General features: G+C 40.7%; 1 protein-coding gene across 2 annotated transcripts in view; it reads right to left on the bottom strand.

Annotated features, from left to right (window-relative positions):
• Nucleotides 1-21,340, bottom strand: part of b4galt6 (UDP-Gal:betaGlcNAc beta 1,4- galactosyltransferase, polypeptide 6) — a 103,439-nt gene that overhangs the window by 5,878 nt on the left and 76,221 nt on the right. For both annotated transcript variants that reach the window (XM_059977197.1, XM_059977188.1), the window contains exons 7-8: nucleotides 10,053-10,175; nucleotides 1,942-2,043 (exon numbers count right to left, since the gene is read on the bottom strand). In XM_059977197.1, coding sequence (XP_059833180.1) covers nucleotides 1,942-2,043; nucleotides 10,053-10,175 — 225 coding nt within the window. The remainder of the gene's footprint in view (nucleotides 1-1,941; nucleotides 2,044-10,052; nucleotides 10,176-21,340) is intronic.

Raw genomic sequence — 21,340 nt, 5'->3', positions numbered from 1 at the left:
CGTTTCAGTGCTACCCCATTGACCTAGGCCAAAAAGAGTGGGAGCAAACGAGAAGTGGTCTACAATTTCTTGAATCACATTAACATCAGTAGCAACCAGGGCCGAGTCATCTGCATACAGAAGCTCTCTGATAGATATCTCTCTTGATTTGGTTGAGGCTTTGAGTCTTGACAGGTTGAACAATTTTCCAAATGAGCGAGTCCCGATGTACACACCTTTGTCCAAATTAAGGTCAATTATTTCCAAAACTGCTGCAAGATATAGTGCAACAAAGTTGGAGCAAGATCGCATCTGTTTTACCCTGTGGTTGATGGTGAAGGCTTCACTAATGTCTCCTCCGATAGATACTTTGCCAGACATGTTCTCATGAAACAACTTGATCATCGTAACCAGCCTATCTGGACAGCCATAAGTTTTGAGCACTTCCCAGAATGTTTCTCTGTCCACCGTTTCAAATGCTTGTGAGAAATCAACAAAGACAATGTACAATGGTCACTGCTGTACTTTAAACGTCATGTGTATGCTTGGATGTTAAGCTCTGACCCTTGAACTCAGACCATAAGAAATAGGAGCAGAATTAGGACATTTGGCCCATCACACCTGCTTCACCTTTCTATCATGGCTGATTTGTTATCGCTCTCAATCCCATTTTCCTGCTTTCTCCTTATAACCTCACAAACTCTACTTTAATTTGAGAGGTAATATTGCAGCTATATAGGACCCTGATCAGACCCCACTTGGAGTACTGTGCTCAGTTCCGGTCGCCTCAATACAGGAAGGATGTGGAAACCATAGAAAGGGTGCAGAGGAGATTTACAAAAGGTTGCCTGGATTGGGAGCGTGCCTTATGAGAATAGGTTGCGTGAACTCAGCCTTTTTTCCTTGGAGCGACAGAGGATGAGAGGTGACCTGATTGAGGTGTATAAGATGATGAGAAGCATTGATCGTGTGGATAGTCAGAGGGTTCTTCCCAGGCTGAAATGGCTAGCATGAGTGGGCACAGTTTTAAGGTGCTTGGAAGTAGATACAGAGGAGATATCAGGGGTAAGTTGTTTGTGTTTTTTTTTATATAAAACACAGAGAGTGGTGAGTGCGTGGAATGGGCTGCCAGTGACGGTGGTGGAGGTGGATACAACAGGGTCTTTTAAGAGACTCCTGGACAGGTGTATGGAGCTCAGTAAAATAGAGGACTATGGATAACCCTAGGTAATTTCTCAGGTAAGGACACGTTCGGCACAGCTTTGTGAGCCAAAGGGCCTGTATTGTGCTGTAGGTTTTCTGTGTGCCTATGTTTCTAAATATACCAATGACTTGGCCTCCACAGTTGTCTGTGGCAATGACTTCCACAGATACACCACCCTCTGGCTAAAGAAATTCCTCCTCATCCCTGTTCAAAAGGGACATTCTTGTACTCTGTGAGACTGTGCCCCATGGTTCTAGACTTTCTCCACTAAAGGGAAAGACAAGAAATGAAAGACGAGAAATAATAAATGACATACTTCATTTATTCTCTCCATGTCCACTCTATCTAGACCTTTCAATATTCAGTAAGTTTCAATGTCATCTCTAGTGAATACAGGCCCAGAAGAATCAAATACTGCTGATACATTAACCCTTTCATTCCCAGGATCATTCTCATGGAACTTTTCTGTACCCTCTACAGTGCCAGCACATTCTTTGAGACAAGGAACCCAGAACAGTTCACAATACTCCATGTGCGGTCTGTCCAATGCGTTATACTGTCTCACGATTACCTCATCTTTCAGCCCACCAAGTCATACCTGCTAATTTCTAACTATGCTACAAGAACATCTATCTTATTTCATATACTACTTACACTCAAATATGTTCAGTCCTTTATTCATCACCTCAATTAGCCCAGTAGACATAATAGAAACTCTGCATCTCAAATGTGAAAATGCCTGCACATTGAATACTCGCCTGCCTAAGAACTGAACTTCCCCTCGATGATGATGGGGTATAGATTTGTACTTTCCCAGATCTCCTTCTGGTCTCGTCACATTGTATCCTGCATAAAGAACTCTGCAAAATGAAAGACAAGAAATAATAAATGACATACTTCATTTAAGTATAAAGTATTGAAGTTTCTCATGTTAGATTCAGTGAATTTAGCAATTGTAACTGCAGCTTTTTTTTAAAAAAAAGTGCCCAATACAAAACGTGAAATAGTTGGATTACAATTTTCTTTTTTTTTCTTTTTTTTTGTAATTTATTTTTTATTAAAGTTCATCATCAAACAAACATTTCTATAAGATGTATTTCAGACATTGTAACTATATATCATATAATTATCACAAATCTCCACAAAGTATTTATCTGAGGTACACACTTATAGAAAAGAGTGGAGAGAAAAAACAAACAAAAGGGAAGAACTATGTACAAGTAGGGAGTGATCTTTTGTTTTTACAACAGATTCATTGATTTGTGAGAATAAAGTCATGCCTATGAGGCATTATTTAGTTAAACCATTTTCCAAATTGTTCCAAATTGGATAAAATTCTCTTACATTTGATTGGATTTAATAGCCCATTGACATTAAAAGAAATGAATTTTACCTTGTCCTTAGCCATCTGTATTTATCTGTCAATGTACCACTGAAATTAGAATAAAACTTAATCGATCTACTCCTTGAACAAATACGAACCAAGAAATGCAGATAATAACCAAAATGGCAACAAACGTGTGATTCTAAGGCTGAGGTCACTAGTAGATGACCCTGCGTTGAGCTAGAGGAAATGTCTAGCTGTGGGGGATAACCCCTTCCTACTTATGAGTTGAGGGCCCCCAATGCAGTATTCATAAAAGTCAGTGAACAAATCCATTACACAGAAAAGATTTCCCTGTGTACTACATACATATATATTCATTCTCATTTTGGTGGGGAGAAAGGAGTAAGTGAGCGAATGAAGAACAACTACTAAGTAATATAAAATCCACATTATAATAAGTATTTCTCGAGATAGGTATATCACCGTGTACTTTTGCTTTCATTTAGCTTCTCAACATTTTAAAAGTTAGCCAAACCTTATGGCTCTTCTGAAGGGGGTGAGGACGGTCTTTGGGAAACTCCTGGTCTCTTCCTGATATATTTCTCTCGGCCTCCTCCCGTCTCCTGCCTTCTCGATTCTCGCACTATATCCTAAGCGGAGTGGGACAGTTCCTCGGTCAGGCTTTCCCTGATTTTGGTGACACTGATGGGCAAACCTCTGGCCATCATGTCTGTAGTCGCCTCTTCCACCACCTGGTCCCGTTGTAATAAAACACTCAAAATTTAGCAGGGTATGGAGTTTGAAATCTAATCGTATTTTGCTTTAGTACTCGCTTTACTTCAGAGTTTTCTTTGCATTTCTGCAGGACGGCGGTGGGGGGGATAATCTTGGTCGAAATATATTAATTTATCATCGAAAAACACTCTCTCCTTGCCCCCAGGGCCCTTTGTAGAATCTGCATCTTGGTGCTGTACCGAAGGAATTTAATTATTATAGAGCATGGCTTTCTGTCCTGGGTAGGTTTCAAAACCAGCGTGCAGTGCGTCCTCTCGATTTCCAGCTCCATAGTTGAGGGAAGATCCAGCGTGTCCCGCAGTAACTTTTCAACAAACTCCGTCATAGACGTGCCCTCCACTCCTTCAGGAACGTTGTAGATTCTGATATTTTTCCACCGTGATCATCCCTCCAGATCAACCAGTTTACCTTCTTGGTGATGTATTATTTTTATTGTCTTGCTGGGTATCTGTTCCACGTTTTGAACGTGATCTTCCACCCTCTCAATTCGAGTCTCTGCCACCGCTATTTTTTGATTAACGCTGGCGAGCTCTGCCTTAATATCCCGGAGTTGCTGCTTTATTTCTTTCTGGACCTCCATTATCTCTTTCAGGATTTCAAACATGTTCGCCACTTCGACTGAGTGAGGCCCAGTAGCCACCTCGCTAGCACACGGTCGAGTCAGAGAGCTGCTCGCTGTACTCCTCTCGGACACATGCTCCGCAGTGCCACTTTTTTTTTTATTTCCGTTCCTTTTCCCCATTCTTGCCCCTCTTTCCAGTTCAAATATTTTTCAAAAAATATTATATTTGATGGAATAACAGGGGCTTAATACGTGCTTTTCCGGAGGAGCTAGTGACTTAAGCTGCCATTCTCGACGATGACGTCACCGGAACCCCCGGATTACAATTTTCAATTTTGTTTAAAAAAAATCAATTTATTCTAAGCAAAATCTGGCTGGGCTGCAATTTTTTTGCACTCTAATGAAGCAATAAATTCATTTACAAGGAATTATGTGGTTACTTGGCCTAACAACCATTGTTCTGGAACAAGTTCATATACCCCTATGTGAAGCTTTTGAAGTTTGCAGATGACACCGTCATCGGACTCATCCAGAACAGTGATGAGTCTGCATATCGACAGCAGGTGGACCAACTGGCGCTCTGGTGCAGTCGGAACAATCTGGAGCTGAACACGCTCAAGACAAAGGAGATGATAGTGGATTTCAGGAGACATCCCCCCGTTATGTCCCCCCTCACAGTCCTCGGCAGCCCTGTGTCCACCGTGGAGAACTTCAGGTTCCTGGGAACCACCATCTCTCAGGATCTGAAGTGGGAGCAGAACATCAGCTCCATCCTGAAGAAGGCCCAGCAGCGGATGTACTTCCTGCGGCTCTTGAGGAAATATGGTATGCCTCAGGAATTGCTGCTGCAGTTCTATACTGCAGTCATTGAGTCTGTCCTGTGCACCTCCATCACTGTGTGGTTTGCAGCCACCACCAAGCAGGATAGAACCAGACTACAGCGCACAGTGAGGACTCCCTGCCCTCTAGTGTGGACCTGTACTTTTCCAGGTTGAAGAAGAGGGCGGGGAACATCATAAAGGACTCCTTCCATCCTGTGCACGGACTGTTTGAACTACTTCCGTCTGGTAGGCGCTTCAGATCCCTCCAGACTAAGACTAATAGGCACTGGAGAAGTTTTTTCCCTACTGCGGTCACTTTGCTGAACAGTTAACTGCCGGTTAACTGTCGGCTAACTATTACTTGGATTGCACTACTTGTATGTATAATCTATATTTTCATTTATATTTATCATTATTATTGTTATGAGCAGAGAGACAACATCTGCCGGAAGTAAATTCCTTGTATGTGCACAGGTACTTGGCGATTAAAGTCTGATTCTGATTTTAATAGCAGCTGGTAAATAGTCATATACATCAAGGTACAGTGAAAAACTTGCATTGCATTCTGTTCATACAGATTGATTCATTGCAACAGTACAATTAGGTAGTAAAAGTAAAATAATAACAGTACTGAGACATCAATTTGAGTAACAAAATAAATTCTATTTCTAATAAGGCTAGTGTTAAAAATAAACAATTAAAATTAAAATATTTTAAATCAAAAAGAAAAATTCTGCAAATGCTGAAAATATGAAACAGAAAATGTTGAAGGTAGGTCAGGCAGCATCTATAGAGATAAAAGGTTAACATTTCAGATCAATGATCTTTTATCAGAACATTTGTCAATGGACTACAAGAAATGAGTTTTCCAACCACATCCACAATACATTAACAAATCATTAAAAACCTGTTACAGCATATTTAGGTCCAGTATCAAAACATGATGAAGCAATCTCATCAGCATCATGTACCTGGAGACAGACAAGACTGTAGCTGTTGAAATCTGCAGCAAAATGCTGGAGGAGCAGCACTTGTGGAGTGAAATGGACAGGCAGCAGTTTGGATCGTGATCCCTCCAATTCCACTTAAAGTTCTGACTAATTGTTTCCACTTGCTGTGCACAGTGAATTCCAGTTAATATTTTCTCATGTCCCCCTTGCAACTTCTAAGCAAAATCTTAAATGATCTACTAATCAGAACTCCATTTGCCCACTTTAAATCAAGCATGATCTTGTTAACTTTATCAAATACCTTGAAATTGATTTTAAGTCCAGCTTCTCCATTTAATCTTACAAAAGAAATCCTTCATCCTCAAGTAAGGTTTCCTTTGCCATCTTTCTGGGTCCTTCACACTGCTTTAAGGTCCAGTGACAAGATTCTCCAATGAGGTACATTGGCTTTTGTACTCCATGCTTCAATTCATGAACCCAGACTACAGCTGCCCCGTCAAATCACTGCCACTTTCAAGGATTATGTAAATATGCATTCAGATCCCTGTATCTGCACTCTTTATAACAGTCCTATTTATGACACATTGTCTCTCCTCTTTCCGCCAGTATCACTTTACGCTTCTGAACTTAAACTTCAACTGCCACTTGTTTGCCCATTCAGCCAAAAACAGTCTTCTTGCAGTCTATTTATATCAACCTCACTTTATTTATACATAATCAAACTCTGTGCCCTCATTAATTGAAATTTTTTACCCAACCATCACCTATCAAAATAGTCAATATGCATCAAAGAGAGTGGTGGTTCTGGCAGTGAACCCAGGATACATCTGTTTACCATGCTCTTGTCTTATTTACCTCTAAACTGACATGGCTTTAAATTAATTCTCTATCCATGGTACTGTTGGATTTTGAATTCTGTGAACCTCAGATGTGTTCATTAGAAATAGGAGCAGGGCATTTAACCCTTCAAGCCTACTGTACATTGCCATTCTCCTTCATGATCACAGCTGACCTGTTCCCTCAGCACCATTTTCCTATACAATTCCTACATTCCCCAAGCCAACACATCTCTTGATCTGTTTTGAATGAATGTAGTATTGGAGTTACTATAGGTATCTGTGGTGAAGAATTCCAGAAGTTCACTATCTCTGACTGAAGGAATTTCTTTCAGACTTAGTTTTCTCCTTACTCTGAAATATTGCCCAATCCTAGACTCCTTGGTCAAGGGAAACATCCTCCTTGCTACTACTGTCAAGTTCTTTACAAATTTTAAGGTTCCACAAGATCTCCTCTTATCCACCCAAATTATAAAGAATAACACCTCAATCTCTCCTCATACAATAAACCTGTCACTCAGGACCAGTCCAGTGAATATTGACTGTACTTTCTCAATGACAAGTAACCTCTCATGGAGAACTTGATTCAATACCTCCTTACCTCAACAACATGTGCAACTTGATCGTCGATTTCCATACTTGCAGAACCCAGCCAGTTCAGATTGACAACATCTCCTCAGCAATCTCCAGCAGCAAAGGTATACTACAAGACTGTGTGCTTAGCTTCTGCTCTACTCACTTTACACTTATGACTGTGTAACCACAGCTTCAATGCAATATTTAAATTGCTCCAAATCAAAAGTGGTGACGAATCAGCATATAGGAGGGAGATTGAAAATCTGGCTGAGCCGTGCCACAACAAGAAGCTCCTTCTCAATGTCATCAAGATGAAGGAGCTGATTATTGACTTCAGGAGGAGAAAAATGGAGGTTCATGAGCTAGTCCTCATCAGGGGAATTGGAGGTGGAGAGATTTCAGAGGAAATCTCCTGGGCCCTGTTCACAAGTACCATTATGAAGAAAGCATGGCAGCACCTCTACTTCCACAGAAGTTTGCAAAGATTCAGCATGACATCTAAAACTTCGACGAACTTCTTCAAAAGTGTGGTGCAGAATATATTGACTGGTTTATTGACTGGCTGCATCATAGCCTGGTATGGAAACACCAATACCCTTGAACAAAAAATGCTACGAAAGGTAGAGGATATGGCTAGGACCATCGCAGGTAAAGCTCTCCACACAAGTGAGCACATCTACATGGAGCATTGGTGCAGCAAAGCAGCAGTCATCACCAGGGAACCTCCCCATTACCCAGGTCATGCTCCAAGGTGGCGGCACAGGAACCACAGGACTCACATCACCAGGTTCAGGAACAGTTATTACTCCTCAGCCATCAGGATCTTGAACCAGAGGGGATAACTTCATTCAACTTCACATACCCTATCACTGAACTGGGTAAAATACTAGTGCAAGATGCAGTATCAGAAATTCATAAGGTTTAACTCTCAAACAGTACAATGTTGACGTATTGATGACATGTCACATGATGCTGAAGAGGTTTTGTGATAAAACAGAGAAACAACAGTTTCTCTATCCAGATTTCACCAATAAATGTCATGTTGCAGCATTTGTAAGATATGCAAATGATAATGAAATTCAAGAAAAGTTTTTCTATTGCAAAGAGCTGCCAGAAACAAGCAAAGGCCAATGTGCATTTAATGTTTTGTCTTCATATCTGGAAACAAAAGGTCTGTCTTGGCATTGGTGTCCCATCAATGGTTGGCTTCATGAGAGGTTTTCTTTCTCTTGTTGAAAGACATCCTGACATTGCTACAACACACTGCTTTCTTCACAGAGAGGTCCTGATGTCAAAAATTCTTGGAGATGAAATAAATTCTGGATGATGCTACAAAAATGGTTAACTTCATTAAACAAAGACCTGTTTACTTGAGAATGTTTAAAAAACTGTGAATACCTGGACAAGAGGATAACAATCTCCTGCTACATACAGAAATCCAGAGGCTTAGCAGAGGAAGAGTTCTCAACAGGGTGTTTGAGCTGAAAGGTGATTTGCAGTACTTTCCAGAAAATAGTAGTCCAGATTTTGCTGAGTGCTTTGAATGTATAGAATGGCTGAAGAAACTAGCCTATTTAGTAAACATTTTTCAATCTATGAACCAGTTAAACAAGTCTCTGCCAGGCCCTGGTGAAAATGTTTTGACGTCAAGTAACAAGATCACTGGATTTAAAAGGAAACTGAACCCTTGTAAGAATCATATTACAAAAGAAAATCTTGAAATGTTTCCACTTGAGAGTGAGGAAGGATATCAAAGTCTCGAATCGTATTGTAAATCACCTGGAAGAATTGCAGAACAAAATTGAGCAAGCATCTTCCTCCCCTGCAACACAAGTGATGGACCCTTTCTCTGAATCTTCTGCTCAGCCTGAGACCCTGACTTTGACAGAAGAGGAAGAACTTTGTGAGCTGCAGTCTGATCATGCACCCAAGATGAGATTTACTGACCTACCCTCTGGACAGGTTATGGACTTCTGTGGTTAAAAAAAGTATCCTGCCATTCATAGGAAAAAAATTAACATTTTGCTGCAGTTTTCAACTTCTCACCTGTGTGAACAAGTTTTTTCTTGTTTAACAAGCATCAAGAGTAAGGATAGAAACAGTATTTCAGTTGAAGGTGAAATTTGTGTGTACTTACCTCAAGTTCGACCCAGAATTGAGTATTTGTGCAGCAAAAAACAAGCACAGGTTTCACATGATAGACCTATCACGTCACGTAGTAAAAAAATGTTTTTTCAAAGTTTTGTATAAAATTGTGTCAGGCTATATTTTTATTAATATCGTTTTGGCTAATGGTTTTTAGTAACTTTACCATTCAGTATTGTCAATAAATTTTCATGCTGCAAATAGCATTAATTAAAATCAATTTACCACCTTTACTTAAATTAAATCTACCAAGCCTAACCTTAAAAAAATTAAATCCCATTTTGGCTTAAACTGATTAGTTAACAGAAACTTATTATGTTTGCCTTATGAGCTTTTAAAATTTATGAAAGGGAAAAAACAAATAATTTCAAGAAAGGCAAGCTGTTAACTACCTGTTTTTTTCAAGAAAGACTGGCTAAAAACTCATTTTCTACTCAAACGAGCATTGACAATTATTTTTAGATTATTACATCTACAACTTACTGATCGTGCTAATGTTCCATGAGCTGTAGATACAATAATTTTTATGCAGGGTTTTCCTGAGACCTGAAATTTATCTCAAGGGTTCCCCCAGGGCAAGAAGGTTGAGAAAGGCTGCTCTAACATCCCAACACACAATCTCCCCAGATGTTCCTGTTCCAAAAGTATTCCAAAAATTCAAGTATCTTTTCATAACCAATCTAGGGATTAAGAAAGTGCAGTTTCATCCATTTGCAACTATTAAAAAACTTTCTCCTCCAGCTTAAGTATTGATTATCCTTGGCAATTTGCCAAACAGCAACAGTAGTGTCAGCCTCGTCCCATTCAATCAGCATATCCAACTACAAATACGTACATACTTCAGAATGGCTTCTTACCTTCGCCAAAGGTCATCATCTTCTCCACCCCATCCCCAGAAAGCATTGGGAAACCCATTGATTTTTCTGAACTGTTCCACTGTTAGACCACTAACTCCACCAAAGAATTCATTGTACGGGAGGCTAGAAAATAACAGGTGGGAGAGGGGTCAAGTGGAAGAAAAAGACAGGAATAACTACTCATGGATTGCCGGTTTGAAATATTAAAATAATCAAAAACTTGAGATTTAAAGCAGAAAAAAACTCCCATTTAGCTTAACAGTGCATAAAAATTACATTTCTACATGAGCAAATAACAAGGTTAAAATGAAAGCAAGTGCAAAAACAAACTTTAAAAAATTTAACAAAACCATTATACATGATCATTAGAACGCAGCGAGAGAAAATGTCAGTTCTTTTTTTCATTTGCAAGATCACAGCATTGCCAGCCTGACCAACATTTGTTATCCACCCAACACCTTCTTGAACCACTGTTGTCTGTCTGATGGAAGTACTTCCACAGTTCTGCATGGAGCAAGCATTTCGCATTTACAGTCAGCAACAATGAAGGTCTGGCTTTTGTTCCCAAATCAGAAAGGCATGCAAATTGAAGGCAGACCAAGAGTTAATTTCTTTCCATGCACCTGCTGCCTCTGCTCTTCTTCTTTTTATAAGTCATAGTTTCAACAGATACAATTGGGATGTCCTGGGTGAGTAATCACAGTCTATAGGTAGTGCACACAGCAGCTATGATACTGGCAGTAAACTGGATAAATTCACTGCCAGTCCAGCAGGCTGCTTTGCTCTGAACAGAATCCAGTTTAAGTGTTAAAAGTACAGCACTCATCCAAATGAGGAGAATTTAAACACACATCTGACTAGTTTCTTATAGATGGTAAAAGCCTCGAGTGTCAGGAATTGAGTCACTTAGTGATGTAGAGTCTGATCTGTTTATGTAGTCATATCATGTATAAAATCAGAATTAGGTTTATTAGCACTTGCATAAGACATTAAACTTGTTGTTTTGTGGCAACTGTATTGTATACCACATAAAAATATTGCAAGTTACAAGAAGTGTAAAAAATAATTTGGTGCAAAAAGAGAGCAAAATAGTGAAGTAGTGTTCATGGACAGAACAAAAATTTGATGGCAGAGAAGATGCTGCTCCTGTACCACTTCCCTGATGGTAGTATCGAATGTAGGGCATGTCCTGAACGGTGAGGGTCCTCAATGACGGATGCTACTTTCTTGAGGCATTGCCTTTTGAAGATATTCTCGATAGTGGTCTATCTGAGTCCTTAATGGGACTTTCAGAATATCGATGATGTGTTGGTAATGGTCATGCCACTGAACGTTAAGGTTGATGGTTAGACCCTCTTAATGGAAGCAGTTGTATAATTGTGTACAGTTCTAGTCACCGAATTATAGGAAAGATATCAATAAATTAGAGAGAGTGCAGAGACAATTTACTAGGATGTTACCTGGGTTTCAGCACTTAAGTTACAGAGAAAGGTTGAACAAGTTAGGTCTCTGTTCATTGGAGCGTAGAAGGTTGAGGGGGGATTTGATCGAGGTATTTAAAATTTTGAGAGGGATAGATAGAGTTGACGTGAATAGGCTGTTTCCATTAAGAGTAGGGGAGATTCAAACAAGAGGACATGATTTGAGAGTTAGGGGGCAAAAGTTTAAGGGAAACACGAGGGGGTATTTCTTTACTCAGAGAGTGATAGCTGTGTGGAATGAGCTTCCTGTAGAAGTAGTAGAGGCCAGTTCAGTTGTGTCATTTAAGGTAAAATTGGATAGGTATATGGACAGGAAAGGAGTGGAGGGTTATGGGCTGAGTGCGAGTAGGTGGGACTAGGTGAGATTAAGAGTTCGGCACGGACTAGGAGGGCCGAGATGGCCTGTTTCCGTGCTGTGATTGTTATATGGTTATAATAAAGCTAATTTTCATGGTACTTTTACCCCAAGTATGTATGCCTCTGGCAATAAAACTGTCCAGCATGTTTCAAGTGCAAATAATATTTGCCACTTATCAGTCCAATCCTGATCAGATACAAACTGGTAAAAATAAATTTGTCCTACATTTTATAAATAAGCCATATATGGGTAATTTTCCACATTGTTGAGTAAGTGACAGTGTTGTAACAGTACTATATACTTTGGCTGGGGCATTGCATAGCTTGCAGGTGAATTCCACAACTATTGTAGTGGATTTTAAATCTGCTCTGGAGGTTGTTAGTGTGGATATGAAACCAGAGTACAGCCACTCCACCCCTTGATCAGTTATGTCTCCTGATACATCCAAAGATGATAATAGTAAAAAGTTCCAGCTGAAACAAAGGAATCAATGCATTTTCAGGGAAAGGGGGAAGAAAATATAAAAGGAATAATGGCTAGAAGAGGAATATATCTAAGAATGCATTTGCTGGCGTTGGAAAGGATCCTAAGGAGGTTTACGAGAATGATCTCAGGAGTGAAAAGATTAATGAAAGAAGCATTTCATGGCTCTGCCCTGTACTTGTTAATTTAGAAGAATGGGGGGTGGGGGGGGGGGGAATCTCATTGAAACATCAAACATTGCAAGGCCTAGATAGAATGGATGTGGAGAGGAGAGTCAAACACCAAAAGTCAAAGCCTCAGAATACAAGGATGTCCCTTTGTAACAAATGTGTTGAGTAAAGAACCCAGAGGGTTCCCTGGAATACACTGACAAAGATAGCTATAGAACCCAAGTCATTGGGTAAATTAAAAGCAGCCGATGGTAATTTTTTTTTCATTAGTAAAGGTGTCAAAGGTTATGGGAAGGGAAAAGAATGGGATTGAGAGGGGCGAATAAATTAGCCATGATTGAATGAACCAGGCAAGCTAGATGGGCCCAATAGCCAAATTATGTTCCTATGGTCTTAAAGAAATATGTAATCATAAAATTGGGAACATGTAATAGGCTGTCCAAATGATCGTTTCTCTATTATTTCCAGATACATGTGTGTGCTAACTTGCAAAAGCATCAAGATATCCTGATTTATCAAACACTACAAATCTTCTTGTTACAGAAAGAGGTTTATGTCCTAACATAACACCATGTGACAAGATATGGAAATGAAAATGAAGAAAAGCGCTGGGTTTAATATTTAATAGTGGTGGAATGGTTCAAAAATTGAACTTGAGATTCACCACGAAGTACCTGTGCTGTTCAAGTTACCTGATCCTTTATCCATAAAAGTATTTAGATTTAGTACTCATATAAAAGACTATAATATATAAGAGCAGAATTAGGCCATTTAGCCCAATGAGCCTTCTCCAACATTCCATCATGGCTGATTTATTATCACTCTCAATCCTGGCCAATCCAGAAACTATCAACCTTCGCTTCAAATACACCCATGAGACTTGGCCTCCACAGGTGTCTGTGGCAATGATTTCCACAGATTCACTACTCTCTGGCTCAAATAGTTCCTCATCTGTTCTAAATGGACATCCCCTTCTATTCAGAGACTGCAGCCTCTGATCCTCCCCCACCTTTCCACATCCACCATATATTCCAAGTCTTGCAATATTCAATAGGTTTCAATGAGACTTCCCCCCCCCCCTTCTTCTAAACTCCAGCAAGTATAGGCCCCAAACACGCCTCATATACTAACAATTTCATTTCCAAAATCAATCTCATGAAGCTCCTCTAGTCACCACCCAATGCCAGCACATAAGGGGCCCACAGCTGCTCATTATACTCCAAGTGCAGTCTGACCAATGTCTTATGAAGCCTCAACAATGCATCATTGATTTTATACTAGAGCCCTCTTGAAATTAATACAATTCAGCGGTTTGAACAGAGCACGACTGCTCAAGTGCGTGGAGGTCGCCCAATGAGAACAGCAGGAAGAGTTTAAAAGCAAGCAAAATTGAAAAGGTGACGATTATTTCTTCAGCGGTTTGAACGAGGCATCAGTGCGCAAGCATGTGGAGGTTGGCCAGTGAGAACAGCTGAAAGTGTTTAAAAAGACAGATTTACAGAGCGGGTGTCGGAGTACTGGGAGACAGAGTAGGAAGGCAGGCTATCTGTTTAAAATAAAGACAGACAGAAAGTATGTGTGTGAGGCCAGTTTTCTTTGCTCAGTGTCAGATGTGGGAGGTCCTGGAGACTCCCAGACGACTACATCTGCGTTGAGCTGCAGCTCTTTAGAGACCGCATTAGGGAACTGGAGCTGCAGCTCGATGACCTTTGTCTGGTCAGGGAGAGTGAAGAGGTAATAGAGAGGAGCTATAGGCAGGTAGTCACCCTGGGACCACAGGAGACAGAGAAGTGGGTAACAGTCAGGGGAGGGAAGGGCAAGAAACAGGTGCTACAGAGTACCGCAGTGGCTGTCCCCCTTAATAATAAGCATCCCTGCTTGAGTACTGTTGGGGGAATGGGGGAATGGGGAAGCAACAGTGGTTGCGCCTCTGGCACAGCGTCTGGTCCTGTGGGTTTGAAGGGTAGGGTAAGGAAAAGGATGGCAGCAGTAATAGGGGACTTTATAGTAAGGGGGGGGGGAACAAGCAATTCTGTAGACACAAGAAAGAAACACAGATGGTAGTTTGCCTCCCAGGTGCCAGGGTCCGGGACGTTTCTGATCATGTCCACAACATCCTGAAGTGGGAAGAACAGGTAGAGGTTGTGGTACATATTGGTAACAACTACATAGGTAGGAAATGGGAGACGGTCCTGAAAGCAGACTACAGGGAGTTAGGAAAGAAGTTGAGAAGCAGGACCTCAAAGGTAGTAATCTCGGGATTACTGCCTGTGTCATGTGACAGTGAGACTAGGAATAGAATGAGGTGGAGGATAAATGCATGGCTGAGGGATTGGAGCAGGGAGCAGGGATTCAGACTTCTAGATCATTGGGACCTCTTCTGGGGCAGTTCTGACCTGTACAAAAAGGACTGATTGCACTTGAATCCAAGGGGGACCAATATCCTAGTGGGAAGGTATGCTAAGGCTACTGGGGAGAGTTTAAACTTGATTTGCTGGGGGGCTGGGAACCGAACTGAAGTGACAAGGGAAAGGGAGGTTGGCTCACAAATAGCGAAAGCTTGAAGACAGTGTGGATGGGAGGATAGGCAGGTGATAGACAAGGGACACGCTTAGACCGATGGTTTGAGACAAGTCTATTTTAATGCGAGGAGTATTATGAATAAAGCAGATGAGCTTAGAGTGTGGATCAGCACTTGGAGCTATGATGCTGTGGCCATTACAGAGACTAGGATGGTGCAGGAACAGGAATGGCTACTTAGATGTTTCAGAAAAGATAGGGAGGGAGGCAAAAGAGGTGGGGGTGTGGCACTGTTGATCAGAGATAGTGTCACAGCTACAGAAAAGGAGGAAGTCATGGAGGGGTTTACTATAGAGTCTCTGTGGATGGAAGTTTGGAATAGCAAGGGGTCAATAACTCTACTGGGTGTTTTTTTATAGACCACCCAATTGTAACAGGGACATCAAGGAGCAGATAGGGAGACAGATTCTGGAAAGGAGTAATAATAACAGGTTTGTTGTGGTGGGAGATTTCAATTTCCCAAATATTGATTGGCATCTCCCTAGAGCGAGGGGTTTAGATGGGGTAGAGTTTGTTAGATGTGTTCAGGAAGGTTTCTTGACAATATGTAGATAAGCCTACAAGAGGAGAGGCTGTACTTGATCTGGTATTGGGAAATGAACCTGGTCAGATGTCAGGTGTCTCAGTGGGAGAGCATTTTGGAGATGGTGATCAAAATTCTATCTCCTTTACCATAACACTGGAGGGGGATAGGAACAGACAAGTTAGGGAAACATTTAATTAGAGTAAGGGGAACTATGAGGCTATCAGGCAGGAACTTGAAAGCATAAATTGGAAACAGATGTTCTTAGGGACAACGTTCCCTCTAATTTTTAGTAGTGAGTGTGACCAAAAATCTTCTTGTGCAAATTTTTTTCCTGTGACAAAAGTATGTGTGCACTGAGTTTATGGAGGTTTACAAAATATTTGACATAAAACTGCACAGAATAACAACAAAATAACACACATATTTAAGTCATTCAGTTATTTTTTCTCTCTCCTGTCTTTGGCATTTACCCATTCTTTGTAAACTCTATCTAGACTAATAGAACTTCCATCTAATTAATAGTTTTTGATTCTCATTAACATATCTAAATGACATTCACCTAAACGGTTTCTCAGCTTGTTTTTGTGTTGATTCATTAGGCCAAAACCTTGCTCGCAGTCCACACTAGATGCAAGAAAGGTTTCCCCAATGTTCATCAACTGTGCAAGGTCACAAAACTGTTCATTTTGAAGTACAAATGCCACCGTTTGAGCAAAGTTTTAAAACAGTTTGGATTTAATTTTTTCTTGCATGGAAAATCTGAAATCATTAAACAATTACAGTATTTTTAGCTAGAAAATCTTGGTATTTTAGAGATAAGGCATTAAGTTGCTCATTGGCAAATGTGAAGTTTACAATGTGAACACTGTCCGCCAAAGATGGTTGCCGCTGTGATGCAGCTGTACAAACCTGAACAGGAAAGGTGGGGTGATGTAAATTAGTGACGTACATTGTGGTATTTGAAAAACCAACCAACTAGTTAACAGAAATATTCTAAAAGAATATTTTCAATAAATATAATTATTAATTACTACATTATTTTAGGTAACTAACCTTCAGTGCACACATTAATTTCCTGTGTGAGCTGGCTGAAAAACGTGTGTGCGTGCACACAGCTTAGAGGGAACATAACTCAGGGAAACATACAGAAGAAATGTGGCAAATGTTCAGGGGATATTTTCATGGGATTGAGTAGGTACATTCCAATAAGACATGGAAAGGATGGTAGGGTACAAGATCCGTGGTGTACAAAGGCTGTTGTAAATCTAGTCAAGAAGAAGAGCTTATGAAAGGTTCAAAAAAACTAGGTAATGATAGGAATCTAGAAAATTATAAGGCTAGCAAAAAGGAGCTTAAGAATGAAATTAGGAGAGCCAGAAAGGGTCATGAGAAGGCATTGGCAGACAGGATTAAGGAAAATCCCAAGGCATTCTACAAGTATGTGAAGAGCAAGAGGATAAGACGCGAGAGATTAGGACCAATCAAGTGTGACAGTGGAAAAGTGTGTATGGAACCGGAGGAAATAGCGGAGGTACTTAATGAATACTTTGCTTCAGTATTCACTACAGAAAAGGATATTGGCGATTGTAGGGATGACTTGCAGTGGACTTAAAAGCTTGAGCATGTAGATATTAAGAAAGAGGACGTGCTGGAACTTTTGGAAAGCATCAAGTTGGATAAGTCATCAGGACCAGACGAAATGTACCCCAGGCTACTGAGGGAAGCGAGGGAGGAGATGGCTGAGCCTCTGGCAAAGATCTTTGCATCATCAATGAGGACAGGAGAAGTTCCAGAGGATTGGAGAGTTGTGGATGTTACACTCGCTGTCTCATGCCTGTTAGCCATTCCTCTATCCAGGCCAGTAACTTTCCTGTAATGCCATATGATGTTATCTTGTTAAATAGCCTCACATTTGGCATTTTATCAAACTCCTTCTGAAAATCTAAGTAAATGACATCCAGTGCCTGTCCCCCCTGCTTGTTACCTCCTTGAAGAACCCTAACAGATTTGTCAGGCAAGATTTCCCTTGACAGAAACCATGCTGACTTTGACTTATATTATCATTTGTCTCCAAGTACCTATCCTTAATAATAAACTCCAACACTTCTTTAGCCACTGAGGTTATTGGCCTATAATTTCCTTTCTTTAGCCTTCCTCCCTTCTTAAAATAGTGGAGTGATATTTGTAATCTTCCAGTCCTCCAGGACTATCATATGAATTCAATCATATTAAGATCACTGCCTCCTTAACATTAAGCTCCCTAATAATATCTGAGTTATTACACAACACCCAATCTAAGATAGCTTTTCCCCAAATAGACTCAAACACAAGCTGCTTTAAAAAGCCATCTTGTAGGTGTAATGCGTTGTAAGGTTTCACAGCTAACATAATAGTTTCACTGTAGTAGCAATGCTTGGGTTATGACTAGAGATAATAGGGCTTTGGAATGTGGGATGTCCAGTGAGAGGGATACAATATTGCTCTTTCTTGTGGGTCTGGGTGCAGGGATTTTGTGATCTTTTGCCAGGGAGAGAAGATGCAAATGGAGAGAGTTGGTAATCTGCCGAATGGAGTGGACTTGGATCGAGGGTCCGAGGGTTGGCTACACTCAAAGGAGGTCAACAGGAAACCAGATGTCTGAACTGTGAGCTTCAACGTTGCGCATTAGACTGTTTCATAAGAATGGGCCCTTTTCTTATTTTTGTTTCTTTACTAACCATATAGTAAAATTAAGAATTATAAAGCTTATTCATTTCATCGCCTATTGTGCATTGTTTGTTATTTCATATCACACAGCATCCACCCAAACAAAATTTCTTAAGTTTGGCTGGACTGAGGGCTGTCTTCCCCTAGATCAGGGGTCGGCAACCCGTGGCTCCGGAGCCGCTTTGGAAAATAAATGATGATTATTTAATTAAAATGTATTTTATGTTAGTTTGTTAGTTTTTGAAATGTAATTCTAAATTTGAAGATTATGGTGATCTTGTACAATCTAAATAAAACGTGTTTTTGTCGCTATTAATATACTTCACCACTGTCAATGCCTGACACCCGCCAGTGCGCGATTTCTTAAATTTTTCGATCCAAGGTAGGCTGACTATGGAGAATCCTAAAAAAAGAAAAGTGACTGAAGAAAACAGAACGTTTAATGATACGTGGGCAGATTCATTTGCTTTCACTGCTGACGAGACTGGTTTACCGGTATGCTTAATATACAATGAGAAACTAGCAAACAACAAAAAGTCAAATGTCACAAGTCATTTCCAAAATAAACACGAAGCCTTTGCTCAAAAATATCCGGATGGAGATGAGAGAAAAAAAGCCGTTTCAGAACTGATGCGGAAGGTTGATCTGAGCAAAAATCATTTCAAGAAGTGGATGAAGTCTGGAAAATCAACTACATATGCTAGTTTTGTTGCCGCTCAGGAAATAGTCAGGCACGGGAAGCAGTTTACAGATGGTGAATATATAAAATAATCTTTCATTAAGATTTCAGAACATCTATTCACGGACTTTAAAAACAAGAGTGAAACTGTGGAGAAAATCAGGGATATGCTCCTCTCTGCAAAGACTGTCAAAGACAGAACCATAAAAATGGCAGGAGACATCACAAGGCAGCAAATTAAAGACATCAATTCAGCTGTGGCCTACTCGATTGCCTGTGACGAGTCTAAAGACAAAGGTGATATTGAACAAATAGCGCTGTTCTGCCGGTATGTAAACTCTGCCGGGCCACAGGAAGAAATGATTGAGTTGATACCTCTAAAAGGCCAAACATGGGGGGAGGACATCTGTGAGGCTGTCTTGAATTGTTTAAGAGCCAAAGGAATAAAGACCACCCACCTGGTGTCAGTATCTACTGATGGGGCACCAAGTATGACAGGAGCGCACAAGGAATTTGTGGCTTCACTGCAGAAGTCGCTGGACAGAAAGCTGCTGACTTTTCACTGCATCTTGCACCAAGAGGCACTGTGCGCTCAAACATTTCCTCCGGAATGCACAGAAGTAATGGATGTTGTCATTCAGATTGTCAATAAAATAATGGCAAAAAGTTTAAATCACCATCAATTCCGTTTGTTACTGGACGAGCTGGAAAGCGCATATTCTGATCTCCTGCTGCACAACAAAGTCCGGTGCTGTCCAGAGGGGAGGTGCTGATACGCTTTGTCGCGTGTCTGGAAGAAGTGAAAACTTTCCTGGGCAGCAAAGGGCTCACCTTTCCTGAGCTGGAACAGCCAGAGTGGCTGGAAAAGCTACACTTCATGGTAGACATGACAGCGCACCTGAACACGCTGAACACAGGTCTTCAGGGGAAAGGACGCACAGCCCTGCACATGTTGGAGGATGTTTTGGCATTCGAGCGCAAGTTGACAGTGCTTGCCAGAGATTTACAGAAAGGCACATTGTCTCACTTCCCCAATTTGAGTGAGTTCAAACAAGCTCACGACATGATAAATTCGGAGTATTTACATTCTGCAATCATCGCAATGCAAACATCATTTGGGAAACGCTTCTGTGAGTTCAGAGAGGAAAAAAACACATTATCCTTCCCGGTCACTCCCCTAAGCATCGATCCATCCTTACTGAATACGACTGCATTGGCAGGTGTGAGTCAACCTGATCTTGAGATGGAATTGGCCGACATAGCCGACAAAGACATATGGGTGTCCAAGTTTAGACGCTTGACAGCAGACCTTGAAGATGTTGCCCGTCAGAAGGCCGTTCTTGCTCAGAATCACAAATGGAGTGATATTGAAAACCTCTCCAAATTGGACAAGCTTGTGTACGAAACATGGAATGCCATCCCCGACATTTATGTAAACATTAAAAAGTATGCGCTTGGAGTCCTGTCGATCTTTGGATCCACATATGTATGTGAGCAGGTGTTCTCCAACATGAACTTTATTAAAAACAAACATCGCACACGCCTCACAGATGAAGGTGACGTCATACAGCCCTGATGTGCAGATGCTGTGCGCTGAGGTCCTGGAGCAGAAATCCCATTAACCAAGTATGATAAATATTGTAATTGCCTATTATTTTACATATATTCATATTTTTTCATTGTTCAGTGAAATAGTCCTTTTATTTTTCAGGTTGACAGCTGGCTGACGTTATTTTTGGTTTGCTGCTGGCGGACAATTTAAGTTCGGCGTTTTTCATAAATACCAGAAGGACTCAAACAGACATTGAGTATTTTACTTAAAAGTAACCTTCAACTCAACGTCTTTTTCTCGGAGTTCAAAATGTTTTTGTTGCATGCAGAAATGTAATTTCGTTTTCTCTGCAGGAGTCCATCGATTTCATAAATGCAACACATTATAGTTTGTTTATACATAGCATAAAGGCAAAAAAAACCTTTGTATGCAGTGTTATTTCATTTTAAATGTCAAACGGGTTTTGTGGCTCCCAGTATTTTATTTTCTGTGGGAAACGGGTCCAAATGGCTCTTTCAGTGGTAAAGGTTGCCGACCCCTGCCCTAGATTAAGCTGCTAGCCAAACCGAGAGTTACATAGGTATTCAACAAATTCCCTTTCTTGTGATCCGCCAATCCGATTTTCCCAGTCCCCTTGCATATTGAAGTCCCCCATTGAAATTGAGTCATTACTCTTATTACATGCATTTTTCAGTTCCCTTTGCAATCTGAACCCCACAGCTTGGCTACTATTTGGAGGCCTATATGATTCCA

This window comes from Hypanus sabinus, chromosome 1 (assembly GCF_030144855.1).
Source record: "Hypanus sabinus isolate sHypSab1 chromosome 1, sHypSab1.hap1, whole genome shotgun sequence".
NCBI lineage: Eukaryota > Metazoa > Chordata > Chondrichthyes > Myliobatiformes > Dasyatidae > Hypanus > Hypanus sabinus.
Note: the sequence above shows the minus strand (reverse complement) of the source record. Positions and strands in the feature narration are given on the sequence as shown.